Below are 22,737 nucleotides of genomic sequence, written 5' to 3'. Positions count from 1 at the left end.
TAATTCTATTAAAAGTTAAATGTTGGGATCTTATAATAATCTGTCTATCCATTAAATAACTTTTAATAATTTGGTATAACAAATTGGGACAATTTAATTCTCTTAATGAAAAAAGCACACTTTGATACCATACAGTATCAAATGCTCCTTCAAAATCTATAAATAATGCTAACACATATTTCTCACCAGAATTTACACTAAAATTAATCAAATCGCGTAGGGCATCCTCTGTTGAACTATTTCTCTTAAAACCATATTGATATTTAAAATGAAGATTTTGTTCGTTGAACAATTTCTCTAGCCTTAACAACAACAATCTTTCCAATATTTTACCCAAATTTGCTAACAAAGAAATGGGTCTATAACCCCTAGGATCAGTCAACAATTTGCCAGGTTTTTGTAATAATTTTAACAGAGCAATTTTCCAAAATCCTGGAAAAACTCCTTTCAATAAACACTTATTATACATATTAACCATTATTTCTGGACACAAGTCAACAAACTTTTTTTTAACACAATTATTTTCAATCAAGTCTAAACCTGGTGTTTTATTATCCCCAACCTTAGAACATACAAATTTCACTTCCAATATACGTACTCTGTACGTACTGGCTCTTAGTTTTAAAACTTGAGAAATTGTAAACATTTCTCGACTCTAGTTGCCCCAGAACCGCAGCTTAGCATGACACGATCGCCGACTTTATATTTAGGAATCTGTTCTTTTTCAAGTACAATTTTCGATAAACACACTCTTTGGTAAAGAGGGTGTTTATCAAGGTGGTGTAGCAGGGGGCATTCCGATGCTGTGATGTTGTTTGATTGTAGATGGCAACAATATTGGGAAGCACATGAACATATTTCTTACTTTTAGAATAAGTTATCCATTTAAGGATTTTCTCTTTCAGGGTTCTGATAAAGCACTCAGCTATGGCTGCTTTTTTCCGATCTAGTCGTAAAGAAATTGTTAACAGACTGAAAGCCGTTACCACTTTATTTGTAAACTCCCATTCTTGATCGGTGTTTACATTGAAGGGCGTTTCTTCTTTGAAAATCAACGTGAATGCCTTAACCATCTCTTTTGAATTGTTAATTTCAATGGCCGTTACTCTAACATCTTGAAAAGTAATCTATACAAACAATATGATTTCGTATGCCTCCGTTCTGTTTAGACAGATTGTAAACTTCTACTAAATCGCACTGAAATGTATGATGAAGTCCCGGAACTATTATTTTGTTTCTCAGAAAATTAACTTGTTGCAGCATATGCCGCACATAAGTTAGTTGACTGTTCAAGTACTCTTTCATAATACGTTCGGGTGACGTATGTTTTTGCAATGCATTAATGCCGCTAAATCTACCTACTACACGAGGGTTGTACTCATCTAACATCTTCTTGTTCTTTTTCAGATAACGGAACTATATGAAAATGCTTCGTCATTCTGATGCTGTTCCTTTTATTGCTGCTGATTGGGGAATTTTATGATGTGGTGTTGGAAAACTGCAGAGATATGTGAACGTCACAAAGGATGTGCCCAAAGTGGCCTTGAATGTGTCTCTGATCAAATCCATTTCATGTAAAATGTGTACATATGTGTTCAATAAAACTATGCTGTTGTAAATATCTGTGTATATGTTGATTCTTTAGTATTATTGAGAGAAAAATAAGTTTTTAATTGATAAACTATTGGCAATAAAACTAACTTCTTAGTACTTTGGGAAAACACGATCATTGCAAGAACACAATTGAAAAGCGAAAAACAAAACTTATTTACAGCTTTCAAACAGCTGGAGCCAACCAGGAACTTCACAATTTTTTTATTTTGAAGAACAGGTATTTCCAAGAACAGAGAGGAACTTTGTCAAGAAAAAAAATCTAAACTTTAAGTATATTCACTTGCAAATAGTTTTAATCATGGGAGGGAAAACAGCAAACAGAATTTTTATTTTCAGGTAGTTCCAACAACAGAGAGGAACTTTGGCAAGTAAAATTTTCTAAATTTAAGGCCAATAAATTCTAAGACCGATGGTCTTTCATTCTGCAGAAGTTTTTCATCCCGCACAAACATGATGGCGGTGTCAGCTTTACTCATTGCAGAAGGTCAAAAAACATAATCGCGGTCATGCCTCTATCAACAGAGAAATTCTAAGTTTAAGGTTTTTCATCCCGCAGAAGTTTTTCATCCCACATAGAAACATTATGGTGCTTCTGCAAAGCAGACGCACCATAATGTTTCTAACGCACCATAAAGCTACATGATGGCCGCGGCAACCTCTAAACACAGCTACGAAACTAATCCCAGAATACATCTTCCTAATTAAGACCCACAGTGCACTGGCACAATTGATTTTCAAAATATTCACAAAAAAATTCAGTCCTGCTTTTGACGTCACAACCCATACATTCATAGACTACATCTAACCTGGAACTAACGCCAGCTGAGAGGAAATACTACCAAACTCAATTACCCCAGTTCAAGCACAGGTAAAAATTAAATTTTGAAAATACCACCAAAGACATCTAGTGAGAGAAAATAAAAAAATTATCAGGGGAACCAAGTTTTTTTTTCACTTCATCTGAGTGGCGAAACTACCATACTGACAATCAGGTCATATCCCTCACACAAGAATGTCGTCCCTCTGCACTTGCAACATTTTGTTCAAACCCATCCCATTACTACTTTGATGGAGTGTTCGTTCCAATACATGTCTGTGATTGCCTGAATAGTGGTTTTTTTAAAATTTAATCTTGAGATAAATACTTGGTCACGGGTCTGTGCAACAGACCCGTGACCAAGTATTTGTATTGAGAGTTATATTGGAGTTATATGTTGGGTAATCCGTTTGTTGATTGGTTGGAGATGGAGGAAAATAAGACAACACTGGGATTAGGAGGTTGGTTTTCTTCATGGCTGCTATGTTGGTTGTTTCTATCCTTGGGTCAGACACCAGTGGAGCTGATAGCGGTAATGACAGCGAAAACGGTTTATTTTTGTCATGGCCCGTTTAGACTGCAGCCGACAACCTGAATTAATTGAGACAGGAATATTTTCAAGCTTTCCAAAATTTTTCCAAGAAATTGTTCCAGTGAAGATTAGTGCTGCTTGAACTTGAGGAAAGAAGAACAGAAGGCTTATAGACTATCATCTCACGTTGACTTCGTAAGATCAGTGGCTCCTTGCACCATTTTGGTCTTATTTATTTCACATGGCCTATTTTGCCATGTGCTTGTCCCGTAGTTCCTTGTGCCTCAATTTATATTTCTGTATATCATATGAAGGTGTATAATACATATACAGGGTGATTGTATATCACCCTGTATATGTATATACAGGGTGATATACAATCTTGCAGGATATCTTGCAGGAGGTGTAGGGGCCACAAAGACGAATCGGAATCACATAGCATTGCAGGGTCCGAAATGCCTTCGTCATGCGGTAGAGGACTTTGAACGGGAGGTTGCGTGAACAGTGATCCCGCTGGAAGTCAGCATTTGCGAACCATTTCTGTTAAAGAAACCAAGTGGCAAAAGTCCTCCGGAGTGGATAATCCGCAGGCTCCAATGATTGGACGCGTTGCAGATGGTATGAACTCATTTGGTTTGTTGACAGTATCCTCCGTACAGTGGATTGGGAAATACCCAATCGTTGGCCTATCGCTCGACTACTCGTACTCGGATTGCCTTCTGCAAGACGTAGGACATTCTCCTCATTGTCTGGCGTCCTCGTCGTTCGCTCTCGATTCATGGTACCTCTCGTGAAACAACCAGTCTCACGTAACCTTCTGTGCACACGTGCGAAAATCGTATGATGAGGAGCACGCCTGTGCGGGAAACGTTCCTGGTACAAGCGCAGAGCGGCGCCCGTTACAGTCTGCAGCTCCATACGCGAGGTGCATGTCGGCCAGTTCAACGTTTGAATACTCGTCCATCCTACTGCCTCGGGAACCGGTTCGCAAATGCTGACTTCCAGCGGGATCGCTGTTCACGCGACCTCCCGTTCAACGTCCTCTACCGCACATGACGAAGGCATTTCGGACCCTGCAATGCTATGTGATTCCGATTTGCCTTTGTGCCCCCTACACCTCCTGCAAGTTTGTCGCACTGGTAGTGAATCACCCTGTATATATATATATATCCCATGAAATCCAATAAAAAGACTCCACCTGATATATCTAATTGCTATAAATATCTTCCCAAAGGGTAAAATGCGTAATTAATGGAAATATGAGAAATCATGCAAATGTCAATCATGACAGCCAGACATACATTTTATTGCATTTACGTGTACAAACTGAAATGACAAGTTAACGTATTAGTATTATGTACTGTAAATCGGCAAAATAAGTCCCCAATATTTTTTTGTTCCTCCTCAAGCTGGAATTACAGCCTTGTAACGATCTTCTGAGGCCCGACGAGTCCATAGAGTTAATCAACTTCTGGATATACGACTGTACAATTTCGTGGTACCACACCCTTATAATGCTCTCCTGCAGCTGAATCTTACTTGCTGGTTTCTTATGAGCAATTTTAGACGATATTATGTACCAGACATTTTCAATAGGGTTCAAATCTGTACTGTTGCCCGGCCAGTCCAACACTGTAATGCCAGCATTTCTGAGGTAGGACTGAACCTACCTCAGAAAAGCAAGGGAAAACATTGGTATAAATATGTTTTAAGCCTTGTGAGACAAGAAGACAAACTCATCATTAAATCTAAATAGCATAAAACTTACCAATTTTGCTGTGTGGCAAGGTGCTGACTCCTGTTGAAAAATGCAGTTTTGGACGTCTGTGTGGTGATCCCTAATAACGGGTTTCAGGCACTCCTCCAAAATAGTAGTATAGGTTTCTGCATTCACCGTTTCGATAATAAACTTAATTCGCCCCACCCCTTTGCTTATTATGCCTCCCCAGACCAACTGACCGGCGGGGAACTTTACAGTTGGTGTTATGCAGTCAGGGTGGTATGCCTCCGATTTTCGTCTTCTGACATATCGCTTGCCATCCGAGCCATGCAGATTGAATTTCGGTTCGTCAGAAAAGATGACTGTGTCCCATTGCTCTTTTGTCCACGAAACATGCATTTTAGCCTAAGCAAGTCGCTTCTTCCTCATTTGTTGGGTCAACAAAGGCTTCTTCTTGGTCCGATAGATATGCAGATCATATTACGAAAGCCGTTTTTGGATAGTTCGTGCACTTGTTTCAACATCAGAGGCCATCTCAATGTCAAAGTCCAGTTTTAGATCAGGAGCACTAGCATGGCGATTACGAAGGCATAGCCGTTTCAGATATCGATCTTGGGAAGGCGTAGTCACTCTCTTACGGCCTGATCCAGGTCTTCTCTTCGTATGACAGGTTTCACGCTTTAATTTTAGCACCCGGGATACTATTGACTGGTGGCAGCCTATTTTATCAGCGATAGCACACGTAGAAAGCCATTCCTGGGACAGAGCAGCAGCTACACTCTTTTTCCTTGGTGTCAACTGAACTTATGGAGTCATGCTTACACCTCCACAAAACAGGATAATAATGAGCGTGTATACGCTTCCAACGCCGTATTTATAGAAACGGCTGATGCAATAGAAGCGTTATCTGACCCAATACCTTTGCTTTGTGACAAACAAAATGACTGTAATCAAACAATATCTTATACGTTTCACTACAAATGTTACTTTTTTTTTAAGGTGATGCAGTTTTTTTTTTCTGCGACTGTATTTACTTAATGATGTAACTACCATCAAGAGTAAAGGAAAGGGTTTTTGTTTTCGTAAAGGTGACTACAGTGGTCTCAGCAAATTTTTAAATTTAAACAATGGGATCAACTGTTGATAAAAAAAAAAGCGATTTCTAAATGGGAATCAAGGAATTAATATTGGAAGCTACTAGGCTTTTCATACCAACTAAGAAATACTGTTCAAGATTTAGACCAAAATGGATGTCAGATGAACTAATGAGGCTCGTGGTAGAGAAGAAAAATGCGTGAGATGCATATAAATTATCAGGTGACACAGAAGCCTATGGCAGATATACGCTTTTGTTATATCTGCCATAGGATATACGCTTTTGTTATATCTGCCATATAACCTATGGCAGATATAACAAAAGAGGTTACGCAAGCGAAGGCTAATTACGTTAAATCTTTGGCAAAGGATGCAAAGAAAAACAACAGACTTCTTTACTTATGTAAGTTCTAGAAGGAAGGGGATGAATTATATTGGTCCACTTGATGTTGGTGGTTCGACTATTGATGATTCTGCTCAGATAGCTGACAAACTGAATGTGTCTTTTGCATCTTCATTCACACATGAGGAATTATGTAAGGAAGGGAAGAACAAAAGTTTACTAAACTTAAACAGGAAGCTAAATGATTTTGTAATAATGGAGGGTAAAGTGGAGGAGAAATTGTTGAATTGAAACAGAAAAAAGGAACCGGGGTAGATGGATTCTATCCAGTTATATTGAAGTAGGCAGCGAGGGAAGATAGCAAACGCTTAGCTATAATTATAAGGGCATCCATAGATTCAGGAGAGGTCCCTATGGACTGGAGATGTGCAAATGCATTCACATAGGAGGTGCCGACCGGGCTAGCCGAGTGGGTAAAGTACCTGCCCGGCAACCCAAAGGTCGCGGGTTCGATTCCCGCCTCGGGCTTGGATCAAAGTACTGCAAAAACCTTGGGAGGTGCAATATGGCCACAGAAGCCGATGCGCCAACAACTACCAAATCAAAAAAAAAAAAAAAAAAAAAAAAACATAGGAGGTTCAAAGGGTGCCAAATAATTATAGACCTGTTAGTTTAACTTCTGTTCCGAGAAATATAACGGAGTCATTGGTTAAAGAAGCGATGCAGGATAATCTAGACAAGTAATAGTTCAGACACAGCATGGTTTTGTTAATGGGAAGTCTTGTCTGGCAAATTTGATTGGATACTACGATGTGCTCACAAAGGAACTGGATGCAAAAAATAATTTTGATATATACTTGGATTTCAGGAAAGCTTTTGATACTGTTGCACGTGGCAGACAGCTGTACAAATTGGAGCGGTATGGCATTAGACCCAGCTCAATAGTTCAGACCCAGCATGGTTTTTGTTAAGGGGAAGTCTTGTCTGGCAAATTTGATTGGATACTACGATGTGTTCACAAAGGAACTGGATGCAAAAAATAATTTTGATATATACTTGGATTTCAGGAAAGCTTTTGATACTGTTGCACGTGGAAGACAGCTGTACAAATTGGACCGGTATCGCATTAAGGGCAAGTTGCTGCAATGGATAAAGCGATAGTTTAGTGGGAGACGGCAGAGAGTGGTAATAAATGGAACTCTGCTCTACGTGTAGTAATGTTATTAGTGGAGTCACCCAGGATTCAGTTCTTGGCCTATTGTTGTTTTGTGTACTTATCAGTGATATCGATGAAGGTATATAAGGCTTAATGTCCAAGTTGGCAGATGATGCAACCGTTGGTAGGGTTGCTAATGACAGTAACGGCAGTATGCTACTGCAACAGGATCTAGAAAAGTTAAGTAGATGCGCTGAGTAGTGGCAACTGAAGTTTATCTTTGTCAAATGGAAAGTATTGCATAAGGGTAGCAGTAATCAGCGATTTCACTAGGCAGTCAATATCGAACTCTACTACAATGCAGTATTGTTTAGTTCAACATCGAACTGTACAACATTGTAGGCATGTCTAGTAATGTTTGTTTTACTTCCTATTGAACAACAGAAGTGGAAAAAGTTTCCACTTTCCTAGCATGAAAACTATTTCTTTGTCTCTCAACTTATCTTTCCCAAAAACATTCCCTGAGATGTGCCAACAGAATACTACGTTAAAAAACCGGGTAGAGCAGCTGTTCCCAAACTGTGCGCTGCGGGATATTTTAATTTTCGAGGGAAGCATAGCGATACTCGACACAATTGGTACATTTACAGAGACTGTGTGGTACTGCACTCAGGGAGGTGGAGAATGAAAGAGACCTGGGGGTAATCTTGCAATCAGATATGAAGTTCTCTGAGCAGTGCAGATGGGCGCCAGAGCAGGTTATGGGGTTTTGTCAAAGATATATAGAAATTTTGCTAGCATAGACAAGGAGGTGATTATTCCTTTCTATAACGCAATGGTCAGGCCACACCTTGAGCAGTGTATATAGGTCTGGAGACCTAATTTTTGGAAGGATGCAGAGTTGCTGGAACGAGTACAGAGAAGGGCAACAAGATTGGTGAGAGGAATAAAGTTCTGGAAGTTGCAGCATCTGGAGACTAGGCACCTACCTGCACGGTGATCTGGTTGAGATGTAGAAGGCCTTGAATGGTTTGAGCAGGCTCAATGCTGATAGGATACTTCCGCTTGTTCAGATTAAGAACCTGAGTGGGGCATAGATTCAAATTTGAGGAAAGACGTTTGTATAATAGATGTGCGGATATTTGCCTTTAGCCAGCGGGTAATTGATTGCTGGAAGAGACTTCCATCTGTTATTGTGGAAGTTGATAGCCTTAAATAAATATAAGGCTGAACTAGACAAACATTTGGAGTAACCGGATGGGTGGAATGGGAAGATGGTTTTTTTTTTTTTTTTTTTTTTGCTGATGCTGTATAAGCTTTCTTGCTTTCTTGCCTCAACTTGACTAATGCTAATAAGACTAATAAGCGAAGGGTTGACGTTACAGGCGAGCGCCGGGTCCGACGACTCGTATAGATGGACAGGCACAGCACTTTTGAAGAATTCACTACCCAATACAACATGGGCCAACCGGGAACAATATCTGGTATGACCATGCATCGCCCGCTGTCACGTATGAGCTATACCAGCAGACGACCCCTATGGCATCCTCTCCTAGCCAAGGTTCATTCGGCGTAAAAGACTTGCCTGGTGCAAAAAGCATGCAAGTTGGACGTTAGAAGACTGGAAGAAGGGGTGCTGGTCGGATGAGTCACGTTATTTACTCCACACCCTGGAAGGTCGTGTACGGATTTGGTGTCAACAACATGAGGCTCTTAATACATCATGCATAGTATCAAAAGTGCAGGCCGGTGGAGGCGGTTGAATGATGTAGGGCATGTTTCACTGGCAGGAACGTCGACCCCTGGTGCATGTGGAACAACGTATCAGTGGTTTCCGCTTTCGTCAACTGCTTGCTGACTGTGTACACCCCGCTATGTTACACTTTTCCAATGGCGATGGTGTCTTTCAAGATGACAGTGCGCCGAACCATAGGGCACTTGTTGTGCAGGAATGGTTTGAGGAACACAGTTATAACTTCCAGAATATCGATTGGCCTCCGAACTCCACCGATATTAATCTCATAGAGGACTTGTGGGACACTATGGAAAGGCATATCAGGCGTCTGGATACACCAATCACCTCCATACCTGCATTGCTAATCGCATTACACACAGCTTGGCTGGCCATACCTCCCGAACGCTTCCAACATCTTGTTGAATCAATGCCACGTCGGATAGCTGCTGAACTGAGGGCAAAAGAAGTATTAGGTAGGTGGTCATAACAATAATTTATAAAAAAGGCCATATAAACTGTAAAGATCATAAAGACTGAAATAGGAGTAGGAAACGTATAAAGTTATAAATATAAGTAATTAGTTATAAGTTACAAGGTACGTCAATGCTGTTCATGTATTAAGGGCCATACCAGACTGTACCAAACGTATACATGTAGTTCAGTCAGTCATATGTCAGCTAAATACAGTTACAGTAAACCCTCGCTAATCCGGATTAATTGGGGAGAGAGGTCATCCGGTTAACCGGAGTAGTGAAGCAAAAAATAACCGTAAAAGACAAAAACCTTAGAACATAAATAAATGGAAAATTTAATGATGTACTAGTGCTGATGAAAATAAATTAAAAAAAATATATCACTGTAGAGTCTTTATTTAAAAACTATAAAAAGGCATAGTGGCATAGTGTTTGGGTTAGGCCCCCAGTGGTGCAGATGTGGGAAACCACTGGTTTCCCACATCTGCGCCTCACTATAAAAAGGCAATACATTTTTCCATCGATAAAGGTACAGTATTGTGTCTTTACAGATTTATCAGGTAGGCCATCTGATCGTTGTTCTGAATACTCTTAAATACAGCTTTAAGCAACACTTCTTTTGGTTTTTTTTAATATCTGTCTATTTAATACACTGCTTTCATCACTCCCCACATCGAATTTTAAAGCAAATACCTTTATAGATCCATTTTGTTTTTTAATATCTAACACAATCTGGTGACCAAGTTCTTCAGTATTTTTTTTTTTTTTTCCCAGGAACACCATTTTCAAGTTGTTCTATCACTTTGAACTTGTTAATGATAGTTAAAGTAACGAGTTTTCTTTTTATTCCACTTTTCAATTCTGTGAATCTATAATTATATAAAATATGTTAACTTATGTACATATGTAGCCTAGTGGTCAGGCGCGCGGGTGCATAAGTACACGTGCCTTGAGTGACCGGGGTTCAAGCCCGTGACTACTGAATACGGTGCTGTTTCTTGTATTCTGTCTATCTTGTGAACTCCTCTGACCGTTTGGTCGTCCCGGAGTATAAACGGAAAATTTATTTTTATTTTTATTTTATGTACTTATACAGAGGTCCGCAAATGAAGCGATATAAGCAATAACATCCGTCTGACTCAAAGTCAACAACGATACTGCATGACAGTGTAATGTATGTTACATCTCTCTCTGCCTAGTCAATCAGCGCGCAGTCGGAGTAACTCACGTGCCTTCCTAAATCCCGTGTGTCTTTCAAAGTACTGTACTCAACTGTGAACAGAATTTCTTCATATTCCGATCCGAATTATCGGACATCCGGATTAGCGAGGGTTTATATATACGTAACAATCTTTTCATATTGTGAAATTCTATTATTTTGATACAACTTGTTTCATTGTATTGAATTAAAACATCATCCTTAAAAATGTTCCGAAAGAGGAAAGTCGATTTGGAGTGTCGTGTTTTTAATCAAAAGTGGTCTAAGACTATTTCTTCATTGAGTCCGCGAAAAAGCAGTCAGTGCTGTAGTCGTAAAATTAGCAGAAGGTATACTCTCTGAATGTTACGAAAAGCAGGAATATACTCTGCATATCAGGCTTATTAATCGAATTCGCTTCGGTTGCATAGAATAGAACAAGCAATTTTTCAACATAACATTCTGTATTTTGGTAATAACATATGAAAAACTTCTAATAGTCAATGAAATTAAATTTTTAGGGTGTCACTAGGCAATTCACATCGAACTATACTACAATGCAATGTTGTTTAGTTCAACATCGAACTGTACAACGTTGCTATTGAACAACAGAGAAGTAAGAGAGAAGTGCTTCCTATTGAACAACAGAGAAGTAAAAGTTTCCACTTTCCTAGTATGATTGGTTTGGTTTGGTTTGGTTTGGGTTTTATTGGCGCATCAGCAACTGAGGCTATAATGCGCCAAATACCACCTAGTATGAATACTACTTCTTTGTCTCTCAATTCAACTTTCCCAAAAACATTCCCTGAGATGTGCCAGCAGAATACTACGTTAAAAAATAGCGTGAGCAGCGGTTCCCAAACTGTGCGCCGCGGGATATTTTAATTTTCGAGGGAAACAGCTACTACTACTACTAGCTCGAGATAGTTCACAGTTTCAACATTACTTATTAAGTTGTTTCCACCTCCTAACAACTTAATAAACAGAACTGTTAGGTACTTCTTTTGGCCTAGGGGCGCCGTGGAAAAATTATTGACACACTAAGGGTGTGTCAATAATTTCCCAAACTTTCTCGGGTGAACCGAGAAAGTTTGGGAAATTAAATCACAGGGAAGCCAAAATTTGTTAGGGGAATAGTAATGAATTAACATTTAGGTATAAAGTTATTTATTATATGAAATATGTACTACATTAATATAATTTTAAAAATTCTTATTTTTTAAGAATTCAAGAACTTAAATAATGAAAATTGACTGCATAGTTGTTTCCATTTATATTATAATTTAAAAATATTCCGCAAAACCTCGCGTGATGCATTTTCAGTTTATTTTTCATCAGAGCAAACTTGAGTCTTGAGTCAGTGGCTGAACAATGATTTTTTTTGGATCGGCAGATGACTTTTTAAAATGGCAAATATTCGTATGATTCCCATATGGTTTTCCCTATATTGAAACTACTCGAAATCCAGCGTACTCCAAGAATTCGTCCAGTTTTCTCAAATTTCGTTCCTAATTCATTGACAAGCATTTTCAAGAACCCGACTAGCTGTATAAAAATTGTCACATTTTATACAGTTCGATTGGCAGTATAAAATATAAAGTTTGTCCAAAAATGTTTTAAAATGATTTATTCCACTTATCTTTAATGACATCTGACACAAACAGTTATAATCTGTGATTAAGGCGGTGCTTAATGATATTTGTCGAAGCCGAGCTACTGCATCAGAATGTTCTCCTGTCAAAACGCTGGCTTTGTCAATAGCAATTGCAATTAATTTTTTAAAAAATAGTCTTCGTCTTAACTGTGAATTTTAAAACTTTTCAGTATTCTCAGAATCTTGCGATTCTAATTCACTTTAGATCAATAAATATATAAGGCGCCTCCGTAGCCAGGTGGGCAGGAGCAGCAGTGCGTAGAACACGCTTCTTGATTAGACCGGGGTTCGAGCCCGTGAACCACCAAATACGGAGGATGCGGAAAGGTTAGGTAATGACTTCCGCATATACCCGGAGCAATATGGCCTTAGTTGCTAATGCTCCAAATAACAACAAGAAATATATGTTCTGGATTTCAGATAAATTATCAATGTCGGTTTGCTGCTTAAGCTGGTGGATTCAATGACTCTACTTTATTTTGAATTTAAGGAAACAATTCGGGAAATATTTGTTCCCTCATTTATTTCGCAATATGATTTATTATTTTCGTTTCAGAATACCGAGTGTGAAGAATAGAACCAAGATCTACACCATTTATTACAAAATATAATAGAATAGAAATTACAAAATATAATATAATAGAATAGAATAGAATCTTTAATTCTATTCTATTCTATTATATTTTATTAAATTACAAAATATAATAGAATAGAATTAAAGATTCTATTCTATTCTATTATATTTTGTAATTTAATAAAATCTTCATGATCAGAAAATGGTCGATTTTTCTTCGCTATATACTATAGTAAGCAGTTCTAAAAATTTTTGTAGTGGGTTCTCCTGCTGAAATAACCGTTTAGAATAAAATGTGAAATGCATTCACATTTTCCTCTAAACGTTTTTCTTGTCCTTCTTTAAGTATATTTTCAGCTATTTTGTGACCTTTGGAATTAATGGCCTTCTTAATTTTACTCCGAAGATTAGACATAATGTTTAGAGTAAGGCGCCACTGGTGATCTCCCACAACTGTACAATCTGTACTCGTGAGCCAGAAGCCAGAAGTGTGTGTGTGTGTGTGGCATGCTGTATGTGTTGGGTTGTTTTTTCCTCTTTAGGTCAGCAGAGGACAGCCCAAGCTGCTCATCATCTGGCTGTCCTCTGCCAGGGTCGCCTGAGCTTCCTGACAGAGGCCACAACAACAACAACAAAAAAAAAAAAAAAAAAAAGCACGCACACACAAACACGATCACTGTGTGTAATTGCCGCGATCACTCCACGTGTATGTGCTTTTTTTTTTTTTTTTAGTTCTAGCCACTAAAATCTCAGGAAATTAGGTGGCAGCACCTGCCAGAGTGACTAACTTCAACTACTGCCGTACCTAGTCTACCTCCACGGGCGAAGTGCGGGCAACGTCGTGCCTTAGCAGGGGCCTGGCGGCTAAATGGCCAGAGGAACAACGGTACACAACACTACACGTAAACAATACCCATATACTTTTAAATCTCTGGCCTTTACAGTGTTCTGTATCAAAAGACAATATATACCACGTGGAGATGGGGAAATCCCCTGGTGTTTGAGCCTAAACACACTTTACGCAAACACGTTTTGTTGAAGAGAGGGAATAAGAGTGGAGGACATCAGACTATGGGGTGAAAGAAAGGTGGACTAATAGTGTAAAGTGTGTTTGGGGTCAAACGGCACCAGGGGTTTCCCCCCATCTCCGCGTAGTTTACATTGTCGTGTGATACAGTACGCTGTAAAGGCCAGAGATTTAAAAGTGTATGGATATTGAACATGAGTAGTGTTGAGTACCGTAGTTCTTCTGGCCATTTAGCCGCCAGGCCTCTGCTGAAGCCAGACGTTGCCCACACTTCGCCCCGTGGAGGCAGACCAGGTACACCAATATTTTAAATAAGTACTCTGGTAGGTCCTGCCACCTAGTTTCCTGAGATTTCAGTGGCTAGGACCTAAAAAAAAAAAAAAAAAATAATAATAATAATAATAAAAAATAAAAAATAAAAAAATGAAAATTAAAAATAAAAATAACTAATAGTGAAAACAGTCCACCATGGATTTAAGCGAAGTGGGGGTAGGGAAGGGGATTAAAAGTCCCAGGAGCAGGTGCTCCTGTGCGAACGCCATTGGCCAAGCACTCTGTTTGCTTCCGTACTCAGTTGAGCCCCAGCAGTGATCCCGCACCCTAAAGTGGATGCCAGCATGTATCCTACTCCCCTGTACTGAAACTGATCGAAATCCAACGTACTCTAAGAATTCGTCCAGTTTTCTTTAATTTCTTTCTTAATTCGTGACAAGCATTTTCAAGAGCCCGACAATTTTTAGGAGACTGGCTGAAAAAAATGTAAAGTTTGTCCAAAAATGTTTTAAAATGATTTATTCCACTTACGTCTTTAATGACATCTGACACAGGCAATTCTAATCTGATTAAGGCAGTGCCAAGTGAATGGCACTGCCTTAATCCGTAGATCCGATGATTAGACATAGTGGCATAGTGTTTTGTAGAAGGCGCCACCGTTGGTTTCCCACATCTGCGCCACAGTACCGAAGATTAGACAGCTTGATCAAACACATGTTAAAAATAATAAAACTATAAATATTGCCTAAGAATCAAATTCTAATAAATTTATAATTTTTGTAATTGTCCGTAAATATTTAAATAATGTTTATTTTTTCAAGTCTTTCAAAAACCAGAAGGTATATGCCATTCAGCTAAAAAAATTCAGAGGATATACGGTGTATACCCTCCACTACAGCCCTGAACCAGTGTGTTTGGTGTAAGGAGACTGTCAGTTTTTAAAGAATATAATTTAAAACGGTGCCGTGATTCCAAGCCTAAATTTTATAATCAATATAGTGTTGCGAAAAGAAGTGTTCAAAGTTACAAAATGAATTAAGAAAACAGCAAACACCCGTTGAAACGTATCACTCAAGGAATTTATCTGCTGTAAGTGCCAGTTATCATCATCATTAGTTTTTATAATATGTAACACCCCTTATTAATTCTGTAACTTATTTTTAATTCAGTATTTCCTGTTGCTTTATAATTTATACCCCCTCCCTCAGCATATACTGCTGTTAATGGGAGAGGAAGTTCGTAACTTCAAATGAAGAAATAAGTAAATACAGTATTTCCCCTTCCCTTTTACGCTATGTATTTTGTATAAATGTTTATAGTTATTTTAATTACTATAAACATTTATACTTCCCCTTAATAATAATTGTTTTGCGTATACAGTATATTCTTTGGTCTCACTGAATAGATTTTTCTTCTAGCTGAGTCAAATTTTCAGAGCAAATGAAACGGCATATTCACACAATTTCTTAAGCTAATTATAATAACTTATTCGTGCATTTCATCGCTATGACAATAAGCTGCCGTTTCTACTCTATTTGGGTCAAAAATATACTCGTATTTTTTTCATCTTTACAAATTGGAGTAATTTTTTATATATTTTAACAAATGAAGCCGTTCCTTTTTTATGGAAAATAAAATATGAATTTCTTCTTAGCTTTCTGTGTACATGAAATAAGTGGAGACTAGATATTCTGCCTAGGTTTATTCTTCATTTCATTATATTAAAATGATTTTCTGATTATCAAATAGTATTCTTTAGATTGATTCTTCTGACTTAATCAATATTTGTACATTGAAGTGTTAATGTGGAGATTTCTGAATGCGTTATGTCCCCCCTGGGATTTCATCACTTAAAACGTTGTACAGAAATAGTATCTGTGTTCGGAATCTTCGCTTCCCTTTGCATCCTTTTCGAGAGAAAATTTTTGTATTGTGAAATTCGAATACGGAGAAATGAAGCTAACAACATTTAATCCCCAAGGCTTCAGTTTTCTATTTCTTTCCTGAGAGAATTTATTGAAAGTGCGTTATCAATTATATGACTCCTTTGTGCTTGACCAGTTTGGTATTGGCAAGTCCTCCGCTTCTGTACACTTGAGAGGAAAAATCATACTTCATATTTGCTGAGTTAATTTGTTGCTTTTTAGACTGAATAGAACGTGTGTTGCAGAAAAGTTCTGCATTTTTCCAAAGAAAGGATCGAATTCCTACAAACGGATTCTACAACTGAAACTTTCGACGTAATTGAAAGTTTTCAATTGATGTACATATAAGTGAAAAGAATGAGAAATCGTAAAACTGTTCTACAGTAAAGAAGACATGAGTGAAGGGACTGCAAGCATTTAATTCTTATTAAATGCTTGGAAGGGGGGAAAAAGGTCTATATATTGAAATAGTTCATCAACAGATCAAACTGAGGTTGGTCAGCATTTCTTATCTTGCAGGTGTGAAAGGAATGCGTCCATAATTGTTAACTATTTTGTTGTTTATTAAAATGCTTGTTCATATTGTGTTCAAATTTTAAACTTTTTAAAAAAAAATTAAAACCATAGATATATGAAATTATATATTTATATAAACACAGGCTTAAATACAAGTTTTTATACAAGTCATATAAATTGTATTTATATGATATTATTATTATTATTGCTCTTATATTATTTCTCCCTGATTGGGGGGGTTCCACCTCGTGACGGGTATTGCTACCAAGTACACAGGGTGGTTGTTGTTATGTGTGGTGTTACTGTTGGTCGAGGAACTCTCTGACTATTCTACAGGTGTTCAGGATTGCGACTTTCTGGAGTTCCTTGTAGGTGTTCGCTGGGAGACCTATTGCTGCTAGGCTGTTATGTAGTGTCTTTGGCACCACATCTATGGTTTGACACGATGATCGGGATGGTCGTTACTTGTTGCATATGCCGCATCTCTTTGATCTCCTGTCTTAGGTTCGTGTACTTCCTGATTTTTTCCCCATGGGTTTTCTGCAGTTTGCCAATATTGGATACCGCTATGTCAAACAGATAGGTAGCCTTTTCCTCCTTGTCCACAAGGGTTATGTCTGGTCTGTTGCGCGGGATTGTCCTATCCGCATTATTATTATTATTATTATTAGCAGTATGGTGCAAGGAAGCCTGAGGCTTATGCTGCACCAGCCAAAAAAAATTTCTGAGTTACCCTGAGAGAGAGAGAGAGAGAGAGAGAGAGAGAGAGAGAGAGAGAGAGAGAGAGAGAGAGAGAGAGAAGTAGTAAAGGAAATCACCAAGAAAGAGAAGAGAATGATGATATCCAGCTCAGGACCCTGGGTGTGCCAAGCCCATACTCACCAGATGTGAGCCCCCTGGGGTTGGCATATGATACATTTAGCCTCCAGTGCCAAACGATAGCATTATCGCTTAAGCATAATAATAAGAATAGAAGCAGTAAGGGCAAAGCAGTGAAGCTGCAGTTTATTTCTAAAAGAAACCGTACGTTTTAGCATACAAAGCTACTTTGGTTTTTCTTTGTACCGTTTTGCAGAAATAAAATCTTTTGGTTCATAGATTTACTGTCCTCCAACTGTATGATTTCTTAGCCATTGTGAAAACTTGATTGACTCCTGACAATGAACTTGATGCTTTTGCAGTAATTTCCGATTTACTGTTTGGTCCTGGTGTCTGGACACAGGAGATCCTTGCCTCTTTATTACAGAGCACTTCCCTCTCATCCACTGTTTCGTAGTAAACAAATTTAGTATTGCTGTAGCACAGCGTTTTTGAAACTGTGGTCCGCGGGTTGTGTCTTATATTAATGAATAATGTCTTGCAGTTTCTTATAAACATTTAAAAACTGTAAGAATTTACAATTTTATTAAGCTTGCGAGTATCAGGAAAACGTTTCGTGCTAAAAGGGAATCCTTATGTCACTAAAGTTTGCGAACGCTGCCCAAATCGCACTTAGATTGATTTGGTTTTTGGCAACGGGGCGCATGATTTTCAAATATGAAAATCATGCGCTCTTTGGAAACTCGGGTTGATTATCATGCAAACCGATCACAGAATGCACACTCTTTACAAACATGATAAACTGACTCCATGGCCTGAAATAGGTTAAGGCCATGGGGAGTCAGCGTATTGAGTGTAGTTGTCTTGGCATATTCTGAATAATCCCTATACATGCAGTTCTGTTTTTCTGTTGTAACAGGTAAATGCAGATGATTAATTAATTATTCGAATGGAATTTTGTCCTTTACACAAAAGATCAATATATATATATAATATTAAGTTAAATAATTTTGTATATATTTATTTATTTTCTTTTTTAGGAAACCGAAGTATTGGAGATATCCAGTATCCGGGACACAAGAAATGGAAAATGTGCTAGGGTCCCTCGGGTGAGTTAAGGAATAACCTATTTTCTTTAGTGCATGTTTTGATGCACATCTCTATGCCAATTCTTTTTATTGAATACGCTGACTGTTTTCGGTTTTTAATTCATATGTTTCCTACCTATTTTTCGCCATCGCAAGTATTCCCTAAGCTGTGCTTAGGTAAAACTGTTCAGCGCATAAGCCCGGACCTGGAAAAATCGCATTGAGAGCGTGAATACAATAATAAATATTTTTTTCGTTTATACTTGGGGTTGCCCACGCGGCAGGAGTTCACAAGATAGAAAGAGAATACAAGAAATAGCACCGTATTTAGTAGTCAGGCGTGCTTGAATCACTGTCACTCAGAGCGCGTGTTCTTATGCACCATCGCGTTGACCACTTGGCTACGATGCCTTTTAAGAAAAACTACTTTCCTACAAATGCATCCTCCGAATATATGCCTATTTACATTAGCACGAACCGAACCTGCTTGAGATCTGTTTGATGCATTTTTTCTAGGAATTCATTTAATATATATAAACAAAAGTACCATATAAGGTAGGCCTCCGAGGCCGAGTGGTTAGGAGCGGGGTTCAGGGGTTGCGGGGTTGAGTTAGACCGGGGTTCAGGCCCCTGACTGCTAAATACGGTCAATCTGCCAACCCACACTGGACCAGGGTGGCAGATTATGGTCCATTTCCCTCAGCATGAATTGTTGAGGAGGCTTCCGTCCTGCAGTGGGTTAATAATGGCTGCAGTTTACCTTTTTTACCATATAAGAATACCTCCTTATCAAGAGATGTAATATACTAAATCTTTTTTGAGCGAAATTCACTAATGCTATAACTTCAAATAACAGTGATCCAAAGTAGAAATTTTTATTAGTTCTGCCTTTACATTTAACAATGGAATATCTTTATGTAGACTGATATTCCTTTGGCAGCTTAATTAACATGATATATCACCGTGTGCTACATTTGGAGAAGTCTGGTTTGATTCCTGTGGACAAGGAGAGAAATATCTAAAGTCCTGTTTAAAGAGGATGTAGTTAGCCGATCTTGGGCGAAGGGAGTGAGTTATTTAGGCTTTTTCAACAAGAACAACATGCAAATCAGCCCTTAAGTTCGAGACCCGCTAATAAACATAGTAGGAACAACAAATAATTCAGGTTATGAAGGATCGCTACTGAGCCATTACAGAAAATATGTGGCACTGTGCATTCATCTGTTCAGGAAGTTGTTTTCTTCAGTGAGGTGGTAGCCAAACCAGAAAACCCAAATGTGACTAAGTAAATTCACAATTCACCTTTATATAATCTGGAAACAACTGGCTTTCTTTGTTTTTTTTTTTTTTTTTGTGGTTTACCAGGTAAATCACAAAAAAATTACCATACTCTGTATTATTTTTATTATTTATGTAATAGAAATAAGTTGGGAGGGAAAATTAATTTTTGCAACCGCTGTAGAATTCAGCACCAATTAACTTCTTCAGAATGGCAGAATTTAACCCATGCTTGTCACAATTAAGGGCTGTGGAAGTGATTACCAAGATAGAGGAAGGATCACCGACTACACTTTTTGTCAGCTACGCGATTATGCGAGAGCCCTCCAAACTGTCACTCTGATGAATTCCGACTTGGATTCCCACCAGATTAAAATCACTGATACTATAGTTAATGCAGCCAATGTCGCCATTAATCGGAAAAACCCCTTAACGGGTTCTGTGCCATGGTGGTCCCGGGAACTGCAGACATTTAGAAAAGAGGTCAACCAAAAGAGGCGTATCTTGCAGAGAGCCAGGAGGTTCTGGCCTAAGGCAGAAGTAGAATACCTCAGGAACCAATACATGACAGGTAGAGAAAAAACTGTCCTGGGAGCACCCTATCTTCACTGTGGGCAACTCTGACCCATGAGGGATTGTTTATAGGATAACAACTAGAAAACTCCCTAGGGGAGAGGTCATTCCTTCCACGAAGACACCTGAAGGACAGATGACAACGACGTGGCAGGACTCCATCCTTAATATCTTGGATGTCACCTTTAAGCAACTATACCCGGATCGCACCACCGAACAACTTCAGCTGGAGAGGGAAAATGCTCAGTATCACACCACAGTGGTAGAACCACTCTTCACTATACAGGAGCTCATTGCTGCAGACTACAAAGTCAGGAATAAGAAATCTCCCAGAAAAGACCTAATTGAGCCAGAAATTGCCAAAAAAGTCATTGAGTATGAACCTGATCTCATTCTAAACCTCTATAACCTCTGCCTGAAATGTGGGGCATTCCCCACAGATTGGTCTGCATTAGTCCGCCGTCAAGAATCAGTCCAAACCACTAAAACTTCAGAATCCTCTAGGCCTATTGCTCTTCTTTCCATCCTGAGCAAAGTGTTTGAGCAGCTGTTTCGCCATAGATTAGAAACCCACTGCTCAAAACCAATTTGGTGTCAAGCCAGGAAATTATTATTATTATTATTTTAGGGTTGCCCGTAATTGAATACATTAACCCGTATTTATGTCTGTAAATTGCTTGTGTTCTATGGTCGATTTGCCTGTTTTGCTGGACGAAAAAACCCCAGTTTCTGGGGAGAAAAACCTTGCTATCTACGCCTGAGACCGACTAACTCAGCCACGGAGTGAAAAAAGCCCATTAAAGTTCCTCGCGTCATCGACGGGTGTGGAACCCGGGCTTTTTCCACCAGGTGTGCGGAGGACGGTGACGATACCACTGTGCTACTCGCGCAGACTTCAAGCCAGCAAAATCAACCGTTGATGCACTCGGAAATATTATAGCCACAGCCACAAACTGCAACAATAAATACTTCTTGGAAATATCCGTGGACTGCACCGGGGCATTCGACGCCTTATGGTGGCCGAGTGTCCTGGATCGACTCAGACGAGCCAAGATCCCGGAGAACTATATAACTGCATCAGTAGCTATCTTTCAGATAGAAACATTATGGTAAGACCCTCTACAGTCACGTTTCAAGACATATATACTGAGGCTGCCCGCAGAGTTCCGTTTTAGAGCACCTGTTCTGGAACTACGTCCTGGATGACTTCTTGAACATCGACCTTGGAGAAGTCCAATCACACGCGTACGCGGATGATCTGATCTTGATGTTGGGATCAGACTCCAGGGCTCTCGTAGAGACCTATGCAAATCTTACGCTGACAGTGCTACAAGAATGGGCTATTCAAAATTAACTGAACACCTTACCTGCTCTGTCTTACTGAGGGCACGCTTGCACTAACCAGACTGCCGCAGACAAAAATCCATGGCACTACCATAAAACTGCAAGACCAAGTGAAATACCTTGGAGTAGTCATAGACAAAATTCTATCTTTCCTACCGCATCTTGTCAAGTCAAAGTTAGAAGATCACAAACTACACTGCCCTAGTGGCCAGGGTAACCTGGCGGGACTGGAGCCTCAAAACGCGCACCCTGGCGCTCTTCTGTAAGGCAGTTTTCATCCCTGCCATCACCTAGCCTCTGGGGTTTGGTTCAAAAAGACGCAGACTGTTGTCAATCGCCGAAAGCTAGAAACCATCCAGCGCTCTATCCTCCTAACAATAACACGAGCTTGTTTCAACCCATGCCCTGCAAGTCCTAGCAAGTCCTACCTTTAGACCTAGAAATTGTCCGCACAGGTCTACTCTATCAACTCTCCAAAGGAAAATTAGACAAAACATTAGACCACCTCTGATCCACTCAACAACAGGACTGCAGAAGAAAAGAGTCTTATCACCCGTTTAACACAGGTCCGGCAGACTAGGTGGATGGAGTCTGCAAAGGGGGCCTCAACCCGAAAATTTCTTCCAGAAGTCCAAACAGTTTATCCCAAATGCTCGACATGGTTCTCCCCCGACTTAAAAACCACCTTCCTTCTCACAGGGCATGGTTCCACTGGTGCAAAACTGACTTATTCAATATAACAGAAAACCCTCTGTGTAATTGTGGATCCCAGGAAACCTGGGACCACCTTATGTACCACTGCCCGAAGATCTCCGACGCATTCTCATTACACAGATTCATTACCTTCCTCAGGATCAAGAAAACCATCTTCTGGAACTACCCCACCTTTTCCACGTTAGCCCAAGACTTTTTTTTTTTGCCAGGCAACGAACTTTACCTTAACTGTAAACCTTCGCCGGAATAGTGCCATACAATTCCTTCCT

The 22,737-nt window shown here is 39.2% G+C and overlaps 1 protein-coding gene across 3 annotated transcripts in view; it reads left to right on the top strand.

The window, feature by feature from the left end:
- LOC150088410 (1-phosphatidylinositol 4,5-bisphosphate phosphodiesterase classes I and II-like) overlaps nt 1-22,737 on the top strand; it is a 1,046,313-nt gene that overhangs the window by 246,357 nt on the left and 777,219 nt on the right. For all 3 annotated transcript variants that reach the window (XM_090369498.1, XM_090369497.1, XM_090369499.1), the window contains exon 3: nt 18,512-18,580. In XM_090369498.1, the coding sequence (XP_090225624.1) occupies nt 18,512-18,580 (69 nt within the window). The remainder of the gene's footprint in view (nt 1-18,511; nt 18,581-22,737) is intronic.

Source organism: Mastigoproctus giganteus, chromosome 3, assembly GCF_048544385.1.
Source record: "Mastigoproctus giganteus isolate SK-2022 chromosome 3, ASM4854438v1, whole genome shotgun sequence".
NCBI classification, from domain to species: domain Eukaryota; kingdom Metazoa; phylum Arthropoda; class Arachnida; order Uropygi; family Thelyphonidae; genus Mastigoproctus; species Mastigoproctus giganteus.
This window is presented reverse-complemented; position numbering and strand designations above follow the sequence as displayed.